General features: G+C 41.1%; 1 protein-coding gene across 1 annotated transcript in view; it reads left to right on the top strand.

Annotated features, from left to right (window-relative positions):
- The window catches only part of SH3BGRL2 (SH3 domain binding glutamate rich protein like 2), a 38,207-nt gene extending 22,441 nt beyond the window's left edge, over positions 1-15,766 (top strand). The window contains exons 3-4 of the mRNA XM_059842564.1: positions 10,352-10,432; positions 11,516-15,766. Of these exons, the coding sequence (XP_059698547.1) occupies positions 10,352-10,432; positions 11,516-11,530 (96 nt within the window). The 3' untranslated portion in view covers positions 11,531-15,766. The remainder of the gene's footprint in view (positions 1-10,351; positions 10,433-11,515) is intronic.
- The last annotated feature ends 5,223 nt before the right edge of the window (positions 15,767-20,989 follow it).

The following is a 20,989-nucleotide window of genomic DNA, read 5'->3' as shown; positions in this document are numbered from 1 at the left end:
TGAGTTTTCTGTTAGTTGAGTTAGTGAAATTTGTAGCTTATAATTTCTGATTTGTGTCCAGGCAATTTTTAATCCAGTTTTATCTATTAAAAAAATCCTGTCTGTTTTTCTGCATTCTACAGTCTTATCAGGAGACTTTCTATGTACTTATTCTGTTTTATGCATTGTTGCTGACAGTTCACACTTATGATACAAACTGGTCAGGCCCATTGCTGTTCCTCTAAAGGTATGAGGGCTAGACAGAGCAAAGCAAAATAGGTACACTTTTTATTTTTGTCATGTTATTTCTGTAGAAGTTCACGAGCATATAATGTCCATGACTTGATGTTATGTTCATAGCTATACTGGTTTTTCTATGTTAGTATCAGCATTAATAGTTTTGGAATATTTTTTCTCACTGTTTACTCCTTAATAAAAAACCTCAGCAATGTGCACAAGGGGTTTATCTAAGACTAGATTTTCCTGGCTAGGACATCACCGTTTGAAATAATCACTTTTCAAGATGTACCTGCAGGCTAGAGGAACTTTGTCTTTCATCGTTTCAGTGAGTGTCCAAAATTAATTTATGTCAACCATTTGAACATGTGACAGCTCATGTAGGAGGGCTGAAAGGTGCCAAAAGATGATCAATGTTTACTGGTTCACAGAGTGTCTTGTACCACAGGGGGAGGGATTCTTCTGGTACCAAGAGACAAACTCCATGTTTTGAAGTGTGAGCAAGACCTTGTGGTGTTTCTGAGTTGATGTAGTTGCAGTTACAATCATTAATCATTAATCTGTCTTCTTCTTTTCTCAGTCTTCTGAGATGCACTCCCAATTTTTCAGTAACAAGTTATGCTAATAGATTTTGAAATAAAGTACTTGGCAAGAACAATTTTTATTTCCTGAGAACAAGATAAGAGCTGCAAGCACACAAGAACACAAATGATTTTACTGATAATTAAGTGCTATGTTAGAGCACCAACAATATGATAATTTTCATATTTTCATGACTTTACAGTCTGTTGTTTCATCTTAGTGACATTGCTATAAAATCGTGTGTGAGAACAGAGTCTACCTTTCAGACAAATCAGACACATGATCCTGGTTTTCAAACTTGCAGTAGTGTAAATCTGAAATTAGTATAGTTATCTTGCTCTAGTTAGTGCTCCGTTAGAGTGGGGAGATGTTAATGTCTCGTGCATGTTTCTGGAGAAAACTCATGCACTTTGCTTAAAGATTAGTAAAGTGGGGTTAATTTGGAGTAGAGCCTTAATCAGATCTGGTAGGTTGTGTTGTGTTGCTGGGCACAGGAATCAGTTTTGTCTTGCACTGTTTCTTACAGAGCTCATCTTCAGTTAGATTTAATAGATCCTGCTGTAGCACTTTGACCTACAGCTAAGAAATGCCACTCAAATTGTGGATTATATTCACCCAGGAAAATAATCCCATACTGTCTTTCCCAGCCACTGTTCTCCCCAGCAGAGGGGCTTTACCCACCTGACTTGTTTGATCATGGCAGATATTTCACACTCATGGATAACCTGTTCAGTGACTTCACTGGTCACGTCCCTCCCTTGATCATGAGCCTGTCTCTACACTGCATCTCCTCCTAGGTGTCCTGCTGTGTCACAGGCCCACTGAGCTGTGGTCAGCTTGCCCTTACATTCCCAATCCAGGCCCACTGCAGCCATTTCAGTTCTGGCAGCCTGATCTGCCTGTTCTTGTTTCCATGTTCTTCAGTGACATGGCTCTTGGGTATGGGAGTATCTACATAACATCCATTTAAAAGGTTCTCTACCCAGGCAGCAGTGCCCTGCAGCAGCCCAGAAATTTAAGCAGAAAGCCAGAAATGCTGGAAAACTGAATATCTGAAATTAGGCCTGTGCCTCACACCTCCCTCTTCTTGAATTCTCCACAGCTGAGTACACAACTTTTCTTAGACTAGAAGTGATTCCTGAATCTTTCAGAAGACTGGAAATAGCCACTTCCCAGTGAAACTGCACTCTTGTGAAGCTGCAAGTTAGCACTTTGAACAGTGACAGTTTTATATGCAGAAATCTGCCACTGAAGGGAGATTGCCTGAAATTTAGGCCAACCAAAATTAAAAGGAAATCTATTGCCAGGTGGGAATTTGAGCCAAAGGGAAAATATTTACATAGCAGGCAGACTCTTTTTTTTTTCCCTTTGAAGCTGTTCATATGGTTTAGGGTGTTATGGTAATGATACTCCTATGGTAATGCACTCCTGACAGAGTGCCTAGTGGGCAGCAGTAGAGACAGAGATATGTGATATTTATTGTCCTCCCCGGAAATGTAATATATGGGTGTCAACTCCAACAAAACAGCAAAGGCATATAGACAAGAAAGAAATGAAATAGGCTGCTGAAAGAGGTGCAGTGTTCTTGGGAAACTATTCAGTGCACAGACAATTATTGTAGCCCTGATTTCTTTGCACTGTTACGTGTCATTCTGTTCTGGGTTTTTTTAAGATCATGAAAAGATGCATGCATGTTTCTTTTTCATCCTTTTTTATAGGTTTCACATTACAACTAAGTAACTGCTCGCTGATAAAAGAAAGAGAATTTAACAAAACTGGCTAGAGCCACCTCAGATGTTCTGCCCTGACCTGTCATTGGAGATTTTGTTATTATCTTGTGCCTACAGGTACAGAGAGCTTGAACTCTGCCTCTAGATACTCAAACAATGTGGCAATTCACCTTAGCATGCCTGCTGTAGTTGTTCACTTCAGGAGCTAGAGTAGTTGTGAGGCTAATTTGGTATCCAGCAAGTCTACATTTGATTCTCTGCACCCTTGGAGATGCCTTATCTGATTCATTTAGCTTCTTTTTTGGTCCAGGTCTGCTTTTAGAAGAGGGATAATTTTGCTAGATAAAAGTTAATGTGAATTGCTCTGAGATCATGTAACATTTGTTAATGGTTAATGATGCTAAAACTTTCTTGACTAATTTTTTTTGCCATCAGAAGTAGAGTTTCCTGTATGGCAAATTTAAGCTCTGTGTGAAATTGTTCTTAATTACCTTTTGCAGTTGTATTGCAGCAGCTTTTGGCTCACAGGCACCCACAAACCCTAGGCTGAATGTGACTTGAGGCCAGTGACATGCACTCTTTATCATCCTGATTAAGGCTTTGTCTCAAGCAAGGAATACAGAAGGCAGAGCTGGTGTTGGAAAGCAACCCCTGCCCAAGAGTCTTCTCCATGTTGGGAGGATTCTGCTCAGATCATTCACAAGGCCTACTTATGACTTTCAGACAATGCCTAGGCTTTTGCCATCCACTTCTCCATTGCTTTTCTGTGTCCTTAGGAAAAGAGCTTTGGTTCTGTGTAATATGTACTTTATAAAGGGAAATGTGGTACCAGAGGCAAAGTATAGAGTAGCCAACTTGCTCAGTGTCACAGCTTCAAAAATAGAAGTTCAGCAACTAAGTAAAAATAAAATAATCCAAGAATTGTGTTTTCCTAAGAGAAGTCAGGACTCATTTCAGTAATGTATAATAATGTTGCTGCTTACCCTGTAGTGGAGAGAGTACAATCCTGTTGAGCACCACAGTTTTTATTTGGACTAAATAAACTTCATTTATAGCTGTTTCAAAGTGAAGTAGCAGGTATTTTGTAAACGATCCCTTCACATAAACATGATAGGCATCAAAGACATATCTGGAGATACTTGCTCTGTTTGCAGACTTTTTATTTCCTAAATATAATAATGTAGGGTGTTCATGTATTTTAGAACACTTAAAAGGCACTGGTGCACACTTAGGATTGTTATTTTTACGGGATATAGTAGAAAACACTGCACATTTATTTTTAATTTTTATATTTATTACACTGATATTCTGCAAAACTTATCAGCAAGTGTGACATAATTATTAAAAATTTTGTTTGGGATCCTAATTCTCCTTTCCATGGAAGAGAAACTTCCTATTGTGCCATGCTTTCTTGAAAAAACAGGTTTATTATTGAAGATGTTGGACTACTTTAACTAAAGTCTTTTTACAAGGCAAGTTGTAAAATAGAGGATAAATGATATATGAGGAATGGCTAAGAAATCTTAATAAATGGCAGTAATTCTTTGAAGTCACATAGTATTGCTCAGAATACAGATGAATGAGTATTTTGGAACAATATCTAGAAAAGGCCATGGCTGTTGTCAGAGAACAGCCAGGATGAAATAAGTAATTCAGTCCACTACTGTTCCACTTGGGACCAAGTTAAAATGTGTGCATGCAGAGCTACTGTGCAACATGGTAATTTTGTGTCATTTAGTCATTACCTCATGCAACAGGCTGACTACCTTAGTTAACTCCCTGATATTTCCATCTCTCCCTTTCTCAAATTCCTGTCATGGTCTGATTTGATAATATTCTTATCCAAACAATTTGTAAAATGACACAGTGAGCTGGAAGGTGCACCAAAGGTGGAGGTGACAGCCCTTACCATCCACAGTACTTAGGGATTCTGCCATTAACTCCCCTGATTATTCCCCTACCCCAGGTGGGCACTGGGCACTGAATTTGAGGTCTTCAGTGCTTGTCTGAGGGAAGCCCTGCCGCATTTGGACTCCCTGCATTGGAGGTGAGGGATATCAGTTCTTAGACAGCTGATGTCTGTGTACCCTGGCACCGTTGCTGCATGAATGGCAAACATCACATCAGCCGGAGGTTGTCCTGTACTGTCCAAACAATAGAGCTGTGGCTGACATCTGCTCCCTTTGATTAAAGCCTTTGTTGCTGGAAGGCTACAACTAGACAGATTACCAAAACAAACATCTGGCCTTTAGTAGAGGAGTAACAAGTTGCTTTGTAGAGTCAATTCTATAAGCTCTTTAAAAATCTTGTGCAGAGATCTTATCGGAAGGTTAGGTAATGAAAACTGTCATGTTTAGCTTGTTCTGTGTTGTACAGACAAGATCTTCTTTTATTTGTATATTTATATAATATTAGAAGAGACTCACACATGCACACACGTTCTCCAAGGAGAGCTGTGCTGCGTAAGAGTTTTCCATTGTAATCCTAATCAGATCAGTAAATGAATGTCACCTGTTCTGGAGAACTGAACTGCCCTTTTCAGGGAGGATGTTAACAGCTCATTCTCAATGGCATACAGCATTAACTCAGTCAGTAGCAAAGTGCTCATTCAATGTGTTTCAATTATGAGTTCCTCACTATTACTTGCCCCTTTTATAAGAACAGAGAGATCATAATCTTACATTAAAAATATTGACAAAGAGAAATAAATTTGAACAGCATGCCAATAGAGTAATCTGTAAGTGTTGTCCAGTAATCAATGCACCTTAAAAATCTTTAGGAAAAGCTATGCAAGCTACATTTGGGTGGGTTTCTCGTTTTTCTGCTTCTTGGTGTGGTAAGCAATAAAGATTTGTCTGAGATGTTTAACAAGCTCACTCTTGTTTCCAACTGAAAGCAAACAGCAACAAAACCAACTTGCTTGTTTAAAAAACTCACTGGAAACAATTTTATTCACAGTTGCTGTCTTTGAAAGTTCATTAGATGTAATGTTCTTCTAATTTCAGTGCATTAGTGGAGCTAAAATTGCTAACTGTAAATCTACTTTGTGTTAATGTTTTACTTTGATCCAATGCCTTCATGTTTCTGCTATGTTCCTTGAAGCCCAAATAATTATTTATGCTGATCTGCAGTACGGCCAGTTTTAACTTTGGTGTGCAGTAAATAGTTTCTCCCAGCAGTGACAGTGTTTATTTAAACAATCATGAGTATACCTGCTTAACAAAATCCTGAGCCAAATTAATTATAGCAGTGTCTGTAATTACATCACTGCAGTGATCTGGTTTCCAGGAATACATCACACTTAAGGTCTAGTGATCATCACAGCTGGGGTACAGCTGATGCTGTGCCAGCTTGAGCTTTGTGAACTTGACCATTGCTGTTGAGAGAAAAACCTACCCTGGAAGTGGGATTCCTAAAGAGGTGAGAGTTCCCAAGGACCAATGGTTTTCCTACTGGAGTAAATTACCATAAAACCCGCATGAAGGCTGGAAGAACCTAAGACATTTGTGTCAGATTTCCTGAATGCTCATCCAGTGTCTCAAAGACTAAGCTGATGTTACTTTTCTGTAGCATTTGGGCAGTAGATGGTCTTTGGGATTACTGCATAAGGTAGACATTAACAAAGTTCTCCTGTCCTTGATTAATCTGGTTTTAAAGAGGTGCAAAACAGCTGCAGCATCTTATATTTCCAGGATAAGCTGCAAAGATTCAAATTTTAGAAACAAAGCTGTGGAAGTGTGAGGCTTGGAGGCTTGAGTTGTTTTGTGTTTTAGTTTCTTTTTTTTCCCTTTACCATTTACTTAACAGACAACATTACATGGCCTTGCTGATTATTGGGGGCTGGAACTAGATGGTCTTTGAGGTCTCTTGCAGCCCAAGTAATTTTCTGATTTTATGATAATTTTAAAACTTTGTGTATGATACACCTTAAGATCAGCATAAATGGTCTTACATTTATGAGACTGAAAGTCCATCAAGCCCAGTTTTGTCCCAACAGTGGCCATAAGCCTAGGAAAGACCACAAATAAGTCAAGATATAAAATGGTCGAGTAGTTTCCTTGTCTCTAGTTATTTTTCTGAAATAAATGTCACTTTAACATATTTAGTAATTCTTACTACATTTTTCTTTCATGAATTTGAACCTTCTGTTGGAAACCTTTAGCATCTTCAGTATGCCCTAGAAGTATATTCCACGTGTCCACAGATACATCTAGTACCTAGCATCCTGCTGCCACAGTGAGCTTCACAGCCTTCTTAGCCTTCCTCCCCTTACCTTCTGGGCTAACTTTGGTCCTGAAGAGCTTTGCAGCCACAGTTTGTCTCTCTATCCCAGTTTAGAGTCACTTCCCCAGCTTTCCAGGGGGCTGGGAAAGCAAAGCAGAGTTTTAGGCCACAGAAGGCCAACAAGATTTTGCTTGTTTATAGGTGAGCTACAGGCAAGCAGCTCACCTGCAGTGGCTTCAGTTTATTTTCAACAAAGCAAGAGCTTATTAGGTCAACTAATCCTCTCCCTAGCAGCTCATTGAGTGCATTGAATGCTGTAACTGTTGTGGTGTTCAGAGAGGCTGTGTCCTGCTCAGGTTATGTGGTGGGTGATGGATCTGCCACCAACTTCAAGCCTGAGGAACCATACCTAAAGCAGTCAGCTAGTTGTTATCCTGATGAAAAACCCTTTCTGCCTTGAAATAGCTTTTTACTTACCTTCTTTGTACTCCTGTCCCTTCTTTATCCCTTTAAACCATCCTGAGATATATTTTTTCCTCCTAACTGGCATTTGTCTTTCTTGGTAACATTTCATACCTTCAGTTATGGGATTTATCATCTGTATTTTTGGCTTTTCAACTTCTCCAGAGGGATTGAGCATCTCTGCATTGCTGATGATTCATGTGCACTGTCTCCATGTCCTACTAGTTTTAGTACTCAGTTTTTAGTTTTGATCAGCTACTGATGTTGCCAGAATTCTTTACATTAATGAAGTAAAGATTAGTGGCTCTGGAAAGCACCAAGTTCCATAATTTAAAATGCTCCAGTCAAAATTATATTTCTACACATAGTTGCCTTTTGAAGTGGGGCAGTGGGTAGCAGTTTGTTGTACTTGTATATTTTTAGGTTAACTGCTGCTGTCTGAGTGCCTCCCATTGACAATGGGAGCCACTTCCTTGCACAGGGGCAGGACAGCACTGTTCCACTGATCCCAGCAAAGCCACAGCACTCCCTGGGCAGAGCTGCTTGAGACAGTCCCAACAGGGTTGTAGTAACTTGCTGCTGGTGGTGAAGCGTGCTGCAGAAAGAGGGAACTTCTGCCTTGCCAAAACCAGTGAATAGTGGTGTCCTTCCTCTGTGGGGGGCAGAATGTCCACAGAGTTTTCCCAAATGGAACCCATTGGATCACCAGAGTTAGGCTCCTGCCTGGGTATGAAATTCTCATTTTCACTGAGTTTGCATGGTTTTATTCTTCATCCTCTGCATCTGCTGCTGGTAGCAGTGTGATGTCCTTTATTGAGATTAGAATTTTTTATGTCCTCACCTATGGATTTAGTGTCTTTACACGTGGCCCAAATCTGCAGACTTCCTCTCCTTCTAATGGTAAGATCAAAGGCAGGGTGTTTTTGGAGCATCCTTTATCTCATCTGTGTTACAGGAAAAGCCAGGGATGCCCACTTTGAACTCCTACCACCCATGACACAAGTGTCATTGAGATCATACTTCTCAATAATCTCTTAGGAAACTACTGTGCTAAAGTGATTTCTTAAAAATTTTATAGCACTATTATGTTTTTTTGTAACATTTTTTGTTTCACATTTGAATGTTTTGAGATCATAGATTGTAATTGCAGACATCACTAGGAAAATTCTCCTATTTAAAATTTGCTTCTACTTTATCTGAAAGCATGAATCTTCTTCTCCCCCACCGCCCATGAAAGTAAGTGTCAATAGGATTTAAATACGTTTTGCAATGCAGATATTTCAAAACATCAGGGAGATTGCTTCTGGTGGATAATCTCTTGTGGTTCTTAAATATTCAGGTCCTTTTAAAATGAATCAATCCACTGGGTTTTGTGCTCTTTCAAACATAGACTTAGCTCACTGTTTAACTGTCACAGTTTTTTCAGTAACTGAATCCAGGTTTGTTAATGAGTAAAAATGTGGAAAAAAAAAAGTCAGGACCTAATAATTCTGAAAGCAAAATGATAACTAGTACTTGAAGACAGCTTTTTATTATTAAGTGTTAAATTACTTTGCAGAGGTTAGGTTAAAAAGAGGGTGTTGGTGGATTAGCTGAGAGTCAGTCATTGTCAGAGCCACAAGTGCAGGCTTTTTTCTTAAGACATTATTTTCAGTTTCTGAGTCCTTCTCTGCTCTGTTTTTCTTACCAGTTTATTAACAAAGAGTGAAAAAAACCCGTGGTCTTACAGTGGTGATACTTCTAGAGCTAATTGAAGTACTGGGATTAAGAATCTTCAGGAGAATACCAGCATTTGAAAACGGTGTTGAGAGATAATGACTCACCTGAACAAACACAGAACCTTCCTTGGACAAACTGTTGAGACAAAGAAGTGTCTGGGGGTTAGTGAAGGCTGCCTGTGGTGCTTAGGAGGGAGAGTATTCCTGGCAGAGACCCGCAAAGGTGTCTGCCACAACAGCTGCCTGCCTGCAGGTTGGCTGCTGGTGGTTTACAGGGCTGTAATGAGCATCTTCAGGCATTTTAGACCTGCCCTGATGTTAAAGGGCTGTGGGCTGTACTCATCCAGTGCTGCCCTACCTTCAGCTCCAGAGAGTGTGACTCACTTGTCAATGGGCCCCATGGAGCAAGTGAAGGTTATTTCTCAGGTAGATCACAGGCTGTCTTCTTGTGTGTTGCTTATATAGCCTGTGTCCCTCATGGGTTTTTATCTGCCTTAGAAGAGTCAGAACAGACCTTTTTAAGGTTTAATATGTCCATGCAGCTTTTGAAGTCTCATCCTTAGAGGTCAAGGGCTTAATAAAACATCCTTCTGCAGAGCTTCAGCGTTACTTATTACTCCTGTAGGTGTTAAGTGATTACATTGTTCCTTTTTAATCCATGGCACAGTTGGGAATCCTTTCAGTAATCTTTCAGTTTACACCATGGCTTAGTTGATTTGCTGCTTTTACTTGGATTTACTTTCTGGCAATTAGTTGCAAATTTTTTTTAATTCCTAAGTTAGCTTATGCCGTGTTTTATGAAGAAAACAACAAAAAGTCATTTTAAGAAGGTTTACTCCTTCTAATTATGTCAGCTAATATATCTGAGGCCTGAGGACCATTATACACTCCTGCTGGCCTTTTGGTGTCTTTCACAGGTGCTTTTAGTATAGAGGATCAGGCTGAGAAACTGCCCTTGTGCAGCCATGGTTGTGGTTTTGGGGAGGCTGAGGCTGTTTGAATAATTATGCAACTGCACACTATCCCAGTTCACACTGATATAGCAGTATATCATTGCTCAAATGCTGGTAAAGTGTCTTCATCTAGAGCATCATAAAGGTTTTAGGAGAAATTCTGCGCTTAAATACCTTTAAAATATACACACAATAGAGTTTCTTTTGATGCCTATACTTTCCTGTCAAAGTAGTGAGAGATGTTGAAGTTAGAGAATTTATGTGTTTTTCTTTGCCCCTGTAGTTTATAGTTTATGATATCATTGCAGTTTAGGTTTCAGGTTTGGGGGGAGAATAGGGGTAAGTATCAATATTTTTCTGAGCATTACTACATGTCACTCTTTATTCTAATACAAGGTGTGGTAATATCAATAAGGAAAATAGGAATACAAATGTTGACTCATCTTTTCTTCTTTTAATTCTCTAGGATTATGATGGCTTTTTTGAATCAAAGGAGAGCAACACTGTATTCTCATTTCTTGGACTGAAACCTACTTTGGCATCAAAGGTCAGTGTAGTATTGCAGACTTTTCATGGAATTCTTGAGATGTTGAGATTGAATTTTCTTTGATCCCAGTGTGGGATGGAGCTCTGTGTTTGGACACATCCCTTCTGTGAGCCATACTTTGTTCATATCACCCTAGTGCTAATGAAGTAATCAAGATGGTTGTAAGGAAAAGTAAAGCATTTTGAATGAAAACAAGCATATACATGGGAGTAATTTGGGACAGCAGATAAATTAAAGATTACATTCTCATTCACATTATCATTCTAAATTGTAAGCAATTGGCTTAATTATAACAGGAGACAGAACCTTAATCACTGGACTTTCTGAAGTCTGGCATAATGGTTCAGCATTTATTCATTAGGCATTAATTAATTTAATGCTGAAATGCTGGAGTAGTCAGAACTTATATTAACTTTTTTGAATTCGGTTTCAGCAAACACATATCTGGAGGTCAAAACACAAAGTCAAGTAACATCTTTCTGTTGAGGGCAGTATAGCAGAGGAAATGTTATTGCCATATGGAGGTCTGGACACTTGTTTGAACAGACACCTTTTGCCAGTAGATCAGACACAGAGGGGCGGATTCTTCTTTCCTTGGATACTGTAGATATAGATGTACTTGGTACTAGTACTGTTTCAGGCCTGGGTGGTAGCTCTTGGGTATCTATAGAGCTCTTCTTCTGGCAGGAATTCGTTTATTTCTGGACCCCTTGAGGGACAGCGGTAGGAAGCAACCTCAGCAGAGATCCACAGAAGCAGGTTATTTTGGCAGCCTGCCTCACTTTGTAGTTTGGAGAGCTTGTCCTAGGAAAAAGATGATGTTCTGACGCAATCTGAAATAGCAGCTTCTGTGCAGCTCTGTTCCTAGAAAATATGGTGTTGAAGGCTGGGAGAGGTCTCCCTATAAACTTCCTGCTTCAGTCTGGTGGTACTTCAGAGAGATGCATCCTCAGCTCCTAGGTGGTCTGGGGTTAGGGTCACCTTATATGCCAGGGTCACAGGTATGGGAGATGACAATGTATTCATAACATTAATATTTTGTTAATAATAATTAATAACTCTCTTTTTTTCTCTTTTCAATAGGAGTCAGAACCCTAGAAAGCCCGTGTGAAGTACCAACAAGCACATTCCTGAATGAGTGACTCTATTCTTCAGCACATAACAGCTTCCCTAATGGATCACTGTGATAGAGCAAACATGTGTCAGTAGTAGTAGTCTGCTTGCCATGAGATGGTGCTCTCCAATAATGTGGAGCTAATAACATGCATATGAAGTAAGATTAAGGCTGGGCTACTCATCTTCCTTTGTAAAAATGCTCACTATTGATGTTTTGACTTTTCTCTTTTGATTGCTTTTGCAACTGGCCCTGATATTCCAACAGGCACGTGTGTTTGAGAATAAGGAGTGAAAATGTAGGGCTTGTATCATTCATGGGTATTCCTATATAGTCATATTCCTTACTTTTTTTAATTCCTCCCATTACTGTAATTCAAATGAGCTCATCATGATAGTTGAAGTGCTGCTGGTTATTATGATGTTTGTGCTGGCTGTGATCCGGAAAGTAAAAAGCATCAATCTTGAGATCTCAGTCTAAGCCAATAACTGCCATATTTTTGCTCTACATTTATTTATTGCAATGTTTATTCTAGATCATGGTTATTTTAAGAGACATGGGCTGCTAATCTTGTTAATGGAGACTTGATTTGTCTAATGATGCACATCGCAACTGACTGTTTAAAACAAGTGGCTATCATGAAGGAGGTGCCAAAGTGAAATATTTTGACGTGTTTCCACATGCAGGTGAAATGTTCAGTAAAACACGTGGTGGAAATACTGGAGAGTCCAAAAGAACTAAAGGGCTTTCATAGCTAATGATAATATGAAGTTATCTCTTAAATGAGGAAGTCGTAACACCCAAGGTTGGACTGTCTTAAAATGAAATTTTGCCAAAACTTCAGTTTACCTTCAGTAGCACACAGCTTCACCATAAGCCACATGAGAGACTGGGGGATACTTTGAGAGCCAGATTTCACTCCCATGATGGTTAAACACTCCACCATGGTCCAAGAGCATGCCTAATTTGCCTACCTGTTGTCCTGGTTATATCCCCAGATGTGGTGATGTGGGGGTGCCTCGAAGACAGTGAGAAAGCTGAGTGTGTGCTTTGGCAAATGAGGCCAGGGAGGTTGTTCAGCTGAGGAACAAGTGAAGGAAGTGGAGATTATTCCAGTGAGACTGCACTGATGCACAAAGCAGAACTTAGGCCCATGACTTGTCAATAATTATTATGCATGCTAGACAGACGTAAAATTGCATCATGCATTTTGAATCAAATCTGGATACATAAATAACAGCTATGCTGTGATGTAGCTTTTACTACAGTCATTTCATACTGGCAAGGTAGTGCCACCACAGTGAATGTCCTTGTGTCTTTGGGTAAATAGGAGACAACCACTGTGTAGAAAAGCTACTTTGCAATTACAGCATCACTCAGACTGTGTGGTTTGAAGGAAGCCAGACTTGTAAAAAGTGCCAGAAAGCAGCACTATCACAACAAAAGCAGCACTGTGAAACAAATCACGTGTTCTGTTGACATCAGTAATCATGGCATACCGGACATGTCAGCTGGAGAAGACAGCTGAAGGTCATCTGGTGCAGCACTGTCAAAATCAGGCCAAAGAACCACACTAGCTTGAAATAGATCTGGGTTTGTCTAGCAGAGCATTAAGAATATCCAGAGATGAAGGTCTCATAACTATCTAGGTGACCTGTGACATTGCTGCAGTGCTTTCCTGCAGTGAAAATTTTATCTTTATAAGTTGAGCTTTGACTCCTAGGCTTTAGTTTGAAGCTTCTGCCTTTGCTGTGTCTTTTTGGCACTCCCAATAAGAGATTGGCACCATTTTTTTTTTAGTGGCCCTCAAGATAGTTGTAGGCTGCCATTGGGTCACCTCTTAGCCTTCTTCTTACCAGACTGAACAAACCTGGCTGCTCAGCTGAGCTAAAGAGCTAGATGGAGCAAGAGCACACACAGATATGAAGTCTGTGGCAGTATTTACTGGTCAAAATCTTTGCCAGAGTACCTTCTCTAGAGGAATCCTGAATGGGCATTGATGTATGTACATACATTTTTAAGAATTATGTTGTCTGTGTCAAGGTACTGTGACATTCTTGTAACCAATCCCATATTTTCATGAGACTTGAACCTCACTATAGGAAGGGAATATGACATGAGGTGGAGCTGTACATTGTTAACTTCACCACATTCAATAGAACTATTTCTACAAAGAAGGTAAAATATTTAACTTTGTAAATGAATAGAGATATAAATGTATGTAATTTTGCAGTTGATTACAGAGAAGCCATCCTGGATTTATCATGTACTTGATACGTTGTAAACTTTGAGAACTGCCTGAAGTCCCAGGTCTGAAAAATTTACCTAAGTGTGTAGGCATATACACATGAGTAATCCTGGATGAAATCCCAGGCTTACTAATGTGAAAGGAAAAACCACACGGATTTCTCCAGGGATGAAATCAATTTCACAAAGCTCAATTTGAATTTTGATAATTGTAGAATAGAAGGCTCTCATTTAGTGGAGAGTTAGTCTTGTTTCAGCTGTTAAGTAAACCCAGCTTATTTCAGAGCATGTGTGTGGGCTTAGTCAGTTGTATGGAGGACAGCACTAGCTCCAAAGATATCCTGCCTGCTTGCATGGATTGGCAGTGTAAGTCCCTTAGAAGGTGTGCTTTTGAATTATAAATAGCTAGTTTAAAAAAAAAAAAAGTATCTATGTTTGGATGTGAATTTTGTCTGTTGAACGACAGCCTTATTTTTGTAATTAAAGCAAGTAGACTTCTAGTTTGTTACATAAGATGATCAGGAATTTTTTTAATCAGTTTTGTAGTAATGAAATGTAGCTATCAGATAACTGAAAAGGTCTGGAGAATCTAGAGACATTTACTGAAAGAAATAGGAAATTCTTTTTTTAAGATTTTGGCATATAAAGTTATGCTTAAGAACCAAATGATCCCAGTTTCTAGCTAATCCTTATAACTACCCCACTTCCTAAAATGGAGAGCAGTGTGAGTGAAACTTAATCTTTGTCCCTAGCTAAGGTTGCTGTGTGGGCTGACGTGCACGTGCACATTCACTGTATCAGTGGCTTTGATAGAGGTGTTTTTGTTTGTGCCACACACTACTGGATAGTGCCTTGCCAGAAAGAGGACTGTTTCTGTGGGGTCTTCTTGGATGTGCTTAAGCTTTGAACTGAGAAAGGCGTAGTTTCTAGATTGCTATTTTTTAATGATACAGTAAATTTATTTTGATGCCTGAGTCAAAAGGCACATGCTTTGTAAGACTGAAACAGTTTTTGATGAGTCTTCTGAGCTCTTGATTTTTCCTAGGTGACTTTGTTTTTTGATTTTCTTTTCCTTTTTGTTGACTGTCTAGAATCAAACTTTCCAAGGGAAGTGAACCTGGAGTAAAGCCCATAAATTCATGTTTACACTTTCTTTAAAATAGTGTCTGATTCTAATGTTTGGCAGCCCAAGTGCTATCACTGAAAGGAAGAGGAGCTGCCAAGCTCTCAGTGGATTTCTTGGTTGTCCCTCCGTGTCCTTTTCCACTATCAGGCCATTTATTTCAGGTGTCCTTTCAGGCAATACCACGACTCAGAAGTAGGACCCTGAAATTGCCTTGTGGCCCTTCATGGGAGTGCAAGAGTGGGCTGATCACCAGGGAAATGCCAAATTTCATTAGTTTTTAGTAACTTATTCATGATTTCACTACACCTTGGCATGCACAGTGGGTGAAGGATGGAGTCCCATATGTTCACCCTTCACAGAGAGCCCGAGTGGAGGACCCAGGGCAGAGTGGCCCACAGCTGGCTCTGGCACCCTGAGCAGTGGTTCTCACAGGGGCCCTTGGCTGGCAGTGCCACATGGGACACCATACACCACTGCTTTCCACAGGACTCCAGCTGCATTATGGCCTATGCTTCACCCTCCTGCTCCCTAAGGAATTTGGGAGGGAAAACAGAGAACATCTTCTTGAGAGCAGTCCTTCAGCCAGGGCAGATCCAGCTTACTCCCTTCTTCCTGGTCTTCACCTCTTCCTCACGTGTGTAATCCTGTCTTGTGTAGACCTACCTGTGTGCAAAGCTTCCACTCCCAGCCATCTGTAACATCCCTGTGGGGTCACAAACGTGGTGTTCCCCTTCACAGTGTCAGTGTTCTGTAACTCGGGAGGGGAGGGAGCATGTTGCATCCTAGGTTGTGTACACATTATGTATTAAACTGTGTTCATCTAATAAACTGCAATTCTAAAAAGAAATTTGCACTGTATTGTATGTGCTAAAATAAACAATGAAAAAAAAAGAATTTATTCTTGCTGTGGCTTGCTCTGGTGGCAGCCTGGTACTTTGGTTTGGGCAGCTTCTGCAGGTGGAAGCACTGCAGAACTTTTCACCTGGGATGGGTGAGCCTGATTCTGTAAGATGTTAATTGCCTTTGAACGCCAGTGGCTGCATGGGAATTGCAATGTATTCAGAATACTTGCTGGTTTGGGGTCTCCCCAGATAAATAGTAGTAAAGAAAAAAGGAGGATGATGTATTGTCTTCCATTTCTTATACTTGGGTTACCTGGAAATAAAGGACAGATCCTTTGGGGTGGCTTGGACACTGGGGCAGGAAGTTTTCACACAACGAAGTTTTGTTCCTAGGGTTAAAACCTTCACTGCTTTTTACATCTCGAATGTGAGTTCCTGGTCTGCCTATCCACTTTACCAATCCATAGAAGGCAATTTAATACATTTTATCAGTTAAGTGGCTAACCAAAGGTACAGGTTGCATAATTACAGTTTTCCCTTGATTCTCAGTCTAGTAAATAGTTTTTAATACCTTTTCATTCCTGTCTAAAACTTGCCCAGTCTATTGTGGTTGCTGCCATGAAAACTCCATTTGTGACTTTTGCTGCACCCTGGAGCAAGGTTCTGAGCCATCTGCTTTAGGCAGGATGCATAAAAGAGGTACAGATGGAATTGGCAAGTCTGAAATGCCTGCAGTGAGATCCTGAGCTGCTGTAGGATCAGCAGCACTGCTCTGAAGTGAGTGGAGCTGTAGTAGCTCAGCTCTTATGTCATGGTGGGTAAATCAGACAGATTTTGCTGCATGGGTGTGCAGGGTCTCCTTGATTTGCAGAGGAAACGATGTTCTGTGGTGTTGTCATCTTATGCAGGGGTTCCATACTGTTTTCTCCTTATCACAGAAGTTTCATACCTTGGTGTCTCATGTGGGCAGCTCCTCAGAGCACTGACTCTTCCTCACAAGATAGCCAGCTGACTCCAGTTCCCTTCTTAACCTGCCCACCCACTCTTTTATAGCACTCTTCTTCCCATTGGTTACAGCTGTGGCCTGTTAAAGTCAGGCCTGTTCCTAATCTTTGATAATTGGCCCAGCTGCAACTCCTTAGGGGTAAGATTACTTTCTACACTACCTTTATTTTCTTATATTCTATCCCCCTACACTGTGTCACCTTGCTGGTGTTGCATCACGGCCTGCACTCTGTGTGAAAACCAGTGGCACTGCCATTCCTCCTACCTGGCTGCTGGGGACCACACTGAGAGCAGAAAGCAGACAAAGGTCACCCAGTGTGGCATGCCTTGCCACTGGCTGTCATTCTTCTGTGCATCCCAGCTCTGCCTCTGCTCCCTGTGCCAGGGCAGTGTCAGTGCAAAAAAAGCGCTTGGAAGTCATCACTGTGTTTGTACAGTAATGTTTGTGCCAGTCTGTCTGCATCTCTTTCTTACCCCAGGGCAGCCAGTCTGGGCTGTTACAAGGTCCTACTGAACTCTCATTTGCTTGACTTGCTTTTCAGGTGCCAGAATTGCCTAATTCATCCCCTAGACTTCAACCAAGCTGTCACTGAAGCTACCTTGATGGTCTCATCTGAAGTAGCCTCCTCAGGCTGCATGGTGCAGCACAGGCAAACATTTTGGGTACAAGTCCTCTGTATGATTTCTTTAAAGGTGATCATTGCATGTAATTCAGTCCCCTGGTAAATCTGGGAAACAGAAAATGACAGATTTAAGGAATTAGCGCTCTGAAGAAAAGCTGGAGCCTTGAAAGATTGTGTTTAGAAGACAAGAAAGAAATTGTTACATTCTGCTTTGGAAACAGGGAGTTAAGAAGCAGAGACCTTGAGAAATGTGTGCCAGTCTCTAGCTGCTTGGTTTCCCCATCCAGTTTAGCTGTCCACAGGACATACATTTAGTTCCAGAGAGGAACCTCACCCTCCAGGGAAAGCACACACTTCCAGATCCAGGGGTTCTATCTCCTTCAACCATGCCACACAGCAACCTGTGCTTATCTTTCCTTTGTTCCTCTTTGAAGATCAAGATCAATTCCACTACAATCAATGACTATCAAGATGTGAAAATATGAGCTGAGGCAACATCTCACTGCATTACAGCACCTTCCACAAATAAACCTGGCAGATCGGATTACTCTGCTGGGAACCCAAAGAAAAAAAATAGCTTAAAAAATAGCTTGTTTTTTGCCTTATTTCCTTGGGTGAGGCACTTCTGGTATCAGCAGGATTTTGCCAACACTGTGAAGTGCCAGAGTTGAGGGTGTAGAGGACTTCTAGCCCCAGATGCCAAGCACAAGACATGACTGCTTTTCTGACTCCCAAAGGGACCAGACCACCCCTGCACCTAGGCATGAGGGATTTGTTTCACCAGTGTGTGACTGAAGGAGTGAGGAGCAGATCAGTGCTGGCATGGAGACAAACCTGCAGAAGGTGATCAGGAGCCCAGGGGCAAGGCCAGGTGAATAATAAGGAGCTCTAGCAGGTGAAGTTTGCTCAGGTTTGTCCCATTCTGCTTCTCCAGCTGCTGCTACCCCATTACTCCTCTTCATTAAATATTTCTAGTTCACACCTTCCCAACAGGAATTATCAGATTCGATGGTTTCTGCGTGCATGTCCAAGATAGCCTCAGCCAATTTTCCTTCTTTCCTGCCAATCTGTGTGTCAACTTCTCTTTCATAGGGCAAAGCTGTAAGGAAAGCACACACAGTGCTGGATATATGGATACGTGCCGTGGGTGCTGCTGCTGCTGTGGGGCTCCAGTCTGCAGCACATAAGCACCAGCCCATCCTTCATTTGCAAAATCCAAACTTGGAACTTGGAACTTGATGTTCAGGCTAACAGCTCTTCCCTTCTTTTTTCTTTAGATTCTCTGAATGTCACAGTTTTATATGCTTAATGAAGGGAGGTGGGAAGAATGTGGGTGTGAAGAGGTCAGCCTTTCAGGTGTGAGAATTAAGAAACCTGAATCACTCTCGAGCATGATACGAGCAGCACACTAATATGTTCAGATACATAACATTTAGCATTTAATTGTGGATTTTCTAATTAAAGCTGTGTCTGGATGGGGCTCCAGCTTTTCTGCTGGACCTCCTTTGCCCACACACCCATATTGTCCTCTTTCAGCTATTGCCTAAAGGCTGTCTGCTGGGAATAGCCCTTGCAGAGTCCTTTGGTGATACGGCCTGCCTGGAGCAGTGACAGAGCCATGAGCCATCTCCAAAAGGCAGGAACGCTGCTTGCTGAGATGGCTGTGGTCCCACAAGCACTGCCTCTGCCTCTGCTGCAGAGTCTGGTCATCCTGCTGCTGCCCTAGCACACTGCACCTGGTGATGTCTGTTTAATGGCTTTCACTGCTGAACCCAGTGTAATGGTCTTCTTGCATGAAACTTCTGTAATCACTAGCACTCATGGTATAATTTTCCTTCAGCACATTTTAATCTCTGTGTTTTCATAGCTTCAAATCCTCTGGTTTTTCTGTTTTTCTTCCTGGTTTCAATGGATATGCTTTTTTTTTTTTTTTTTTTTTAAAGATGTAGTCTGTGAGCATAAATTTGAGCTAAAGCCACTAAAGGGCTTTTAGGTCAGAAGAGCTATCCAGCATTGCTGTGAAATATGCTCTTGAGTCATTAAGGTAAATTGCTGTAGCATCAGTGCTGCTCCAGCTGGACTATTATACTTAAGCCCTAAGTGGCCATTTCATGTCCTCTGGAACATTCTTGCTCTGAGCAAAGTGTGATTATCCATCAAACCCATTTATACCTACTGAAACCTGCAGAGGGGATGGCATTCCAATGCAACAGATTTCATGGTCTGCATTAAATCAGCCTAGGGGAGATTCTTGGGTTACAGAGACAAGTCCTCTGCTGTTTCTGTTGCACAGAGACTATTTCATAAAACTACTCAACTCCAGCTAAAAGCACAACATTGGGTCTGGGTTGATATTTGTTCCCTGTGGTTTTTTGGCTCTGCTGTGCTAGTTGGAAGGTCTCAAAATCCTGCTTCTCTTGCAGCAAAAAAGAAACTCTTTCAAATTCCAGCTGAAGTTTCTTCATGGCTGGCTTGTCTTCATTGTCCTGGTTGTTCTTTCATCTGAATAAGTCTCCCTTGCAGGAATTACCTGTCATATGAGTTGGTTTCTTCTGCCTTAGCTATGCATTTGTCAGGTAGAAGAAGTGGCTGAGTCAGTGCAGAGTCCAGTTCTTCTAATGACAACACTGACATCCAGGGCCAATTGAGATCCCCAGGATGAGGAGATTCCCACTAGTCAATAGCATGGAGTAGCTTCATGAAGCAAGTCTAGAGTGGGCTCTTTAATTACTTCAGCTAGCAGAATTTGTAATTAGAGATGAACCTGATACTTGCTCTCAGTGTCTTGGCAGAAGTGTTGCCGTTTAACAGTTTCTCATTTTAGCCCTGATTGAGCTATTGCTCCAATTTAGCATATTTCCTGGCATATTGTGTGGGCAGATGAAAGAACTGTGCTTGCTAAATACATGAATTAAACATTCTCTTGACAGACTTTAACCTTCATTTAATTCAAAGGTGTCAGAAAAATCGATGGCCAGGGATGTGCTCTTTGAACTTACAGCAGCTGCAGGAGTGAAATATAGAGCTGGAAAAGACTATGGGTAGCCAGCCATCTTTTAAAACTTTAAAAATTTTATTTCAGTTGACTAGATAGACATATATTTTAGAAATGTGTGTAAAGCAAGGAACATGACTATCCTTGGAGACAGCAGCAACTCCAGCATGAGATCCTGAATGCGAGGGGCCTGAGATCTGTTGTGCTCATGGCTCTGTTTGTGAGCTCTGGTGAGCAAGACAAGGGCAGTGGCCACTTTTCCCCAAGCATGTACACAGTCTGTCTCCTTCCCTTCAGCAGCTGAATGCTGCCTGCTGGTTCTGCACAGGGCTAAGGCTCTCCCCCTTTCCCCTTCTCTGACAGTTCTTGCTGCTGCTTCTCATTCACCCACAGCACATGCTGCTGCCTGGATTTCCTAATGTCAAAGCAAAATCACTGCATTTGTCCCAGAAAAATCACTCTTGTGGTGTTTGCTCCAACCTGCTTCCTGCACTCATCTCTCAGTGGGCTCCTACTACTAAATCCCACACCTCTTGTTGTACCATCCTACCTAGACTTCCAACACATTTGCCACAGTAATTTCCAGTTTTCTCTCCTTGCTTTAC

This window comes from Haemorhous mexicanus, chromosome 3 (genome assembly GCF_027477595.1).
Source record: "Haemorhous mexicanus isolate bHaeMex1 chromosome 3, bHaeMex1.pri, whole genome shotgun sequence".
NCBI classification, from domain to species: Eukaryota; Metazoa; Chordata; class Aves; order Passeriformes; family Fringillidae; genus Haemorhous; species Haemorhous mexicanus.
Note: the sequence above shows the minus strand (reverse complement) of the source record. Positions and strands in the feature narration are given on the sequence as shown.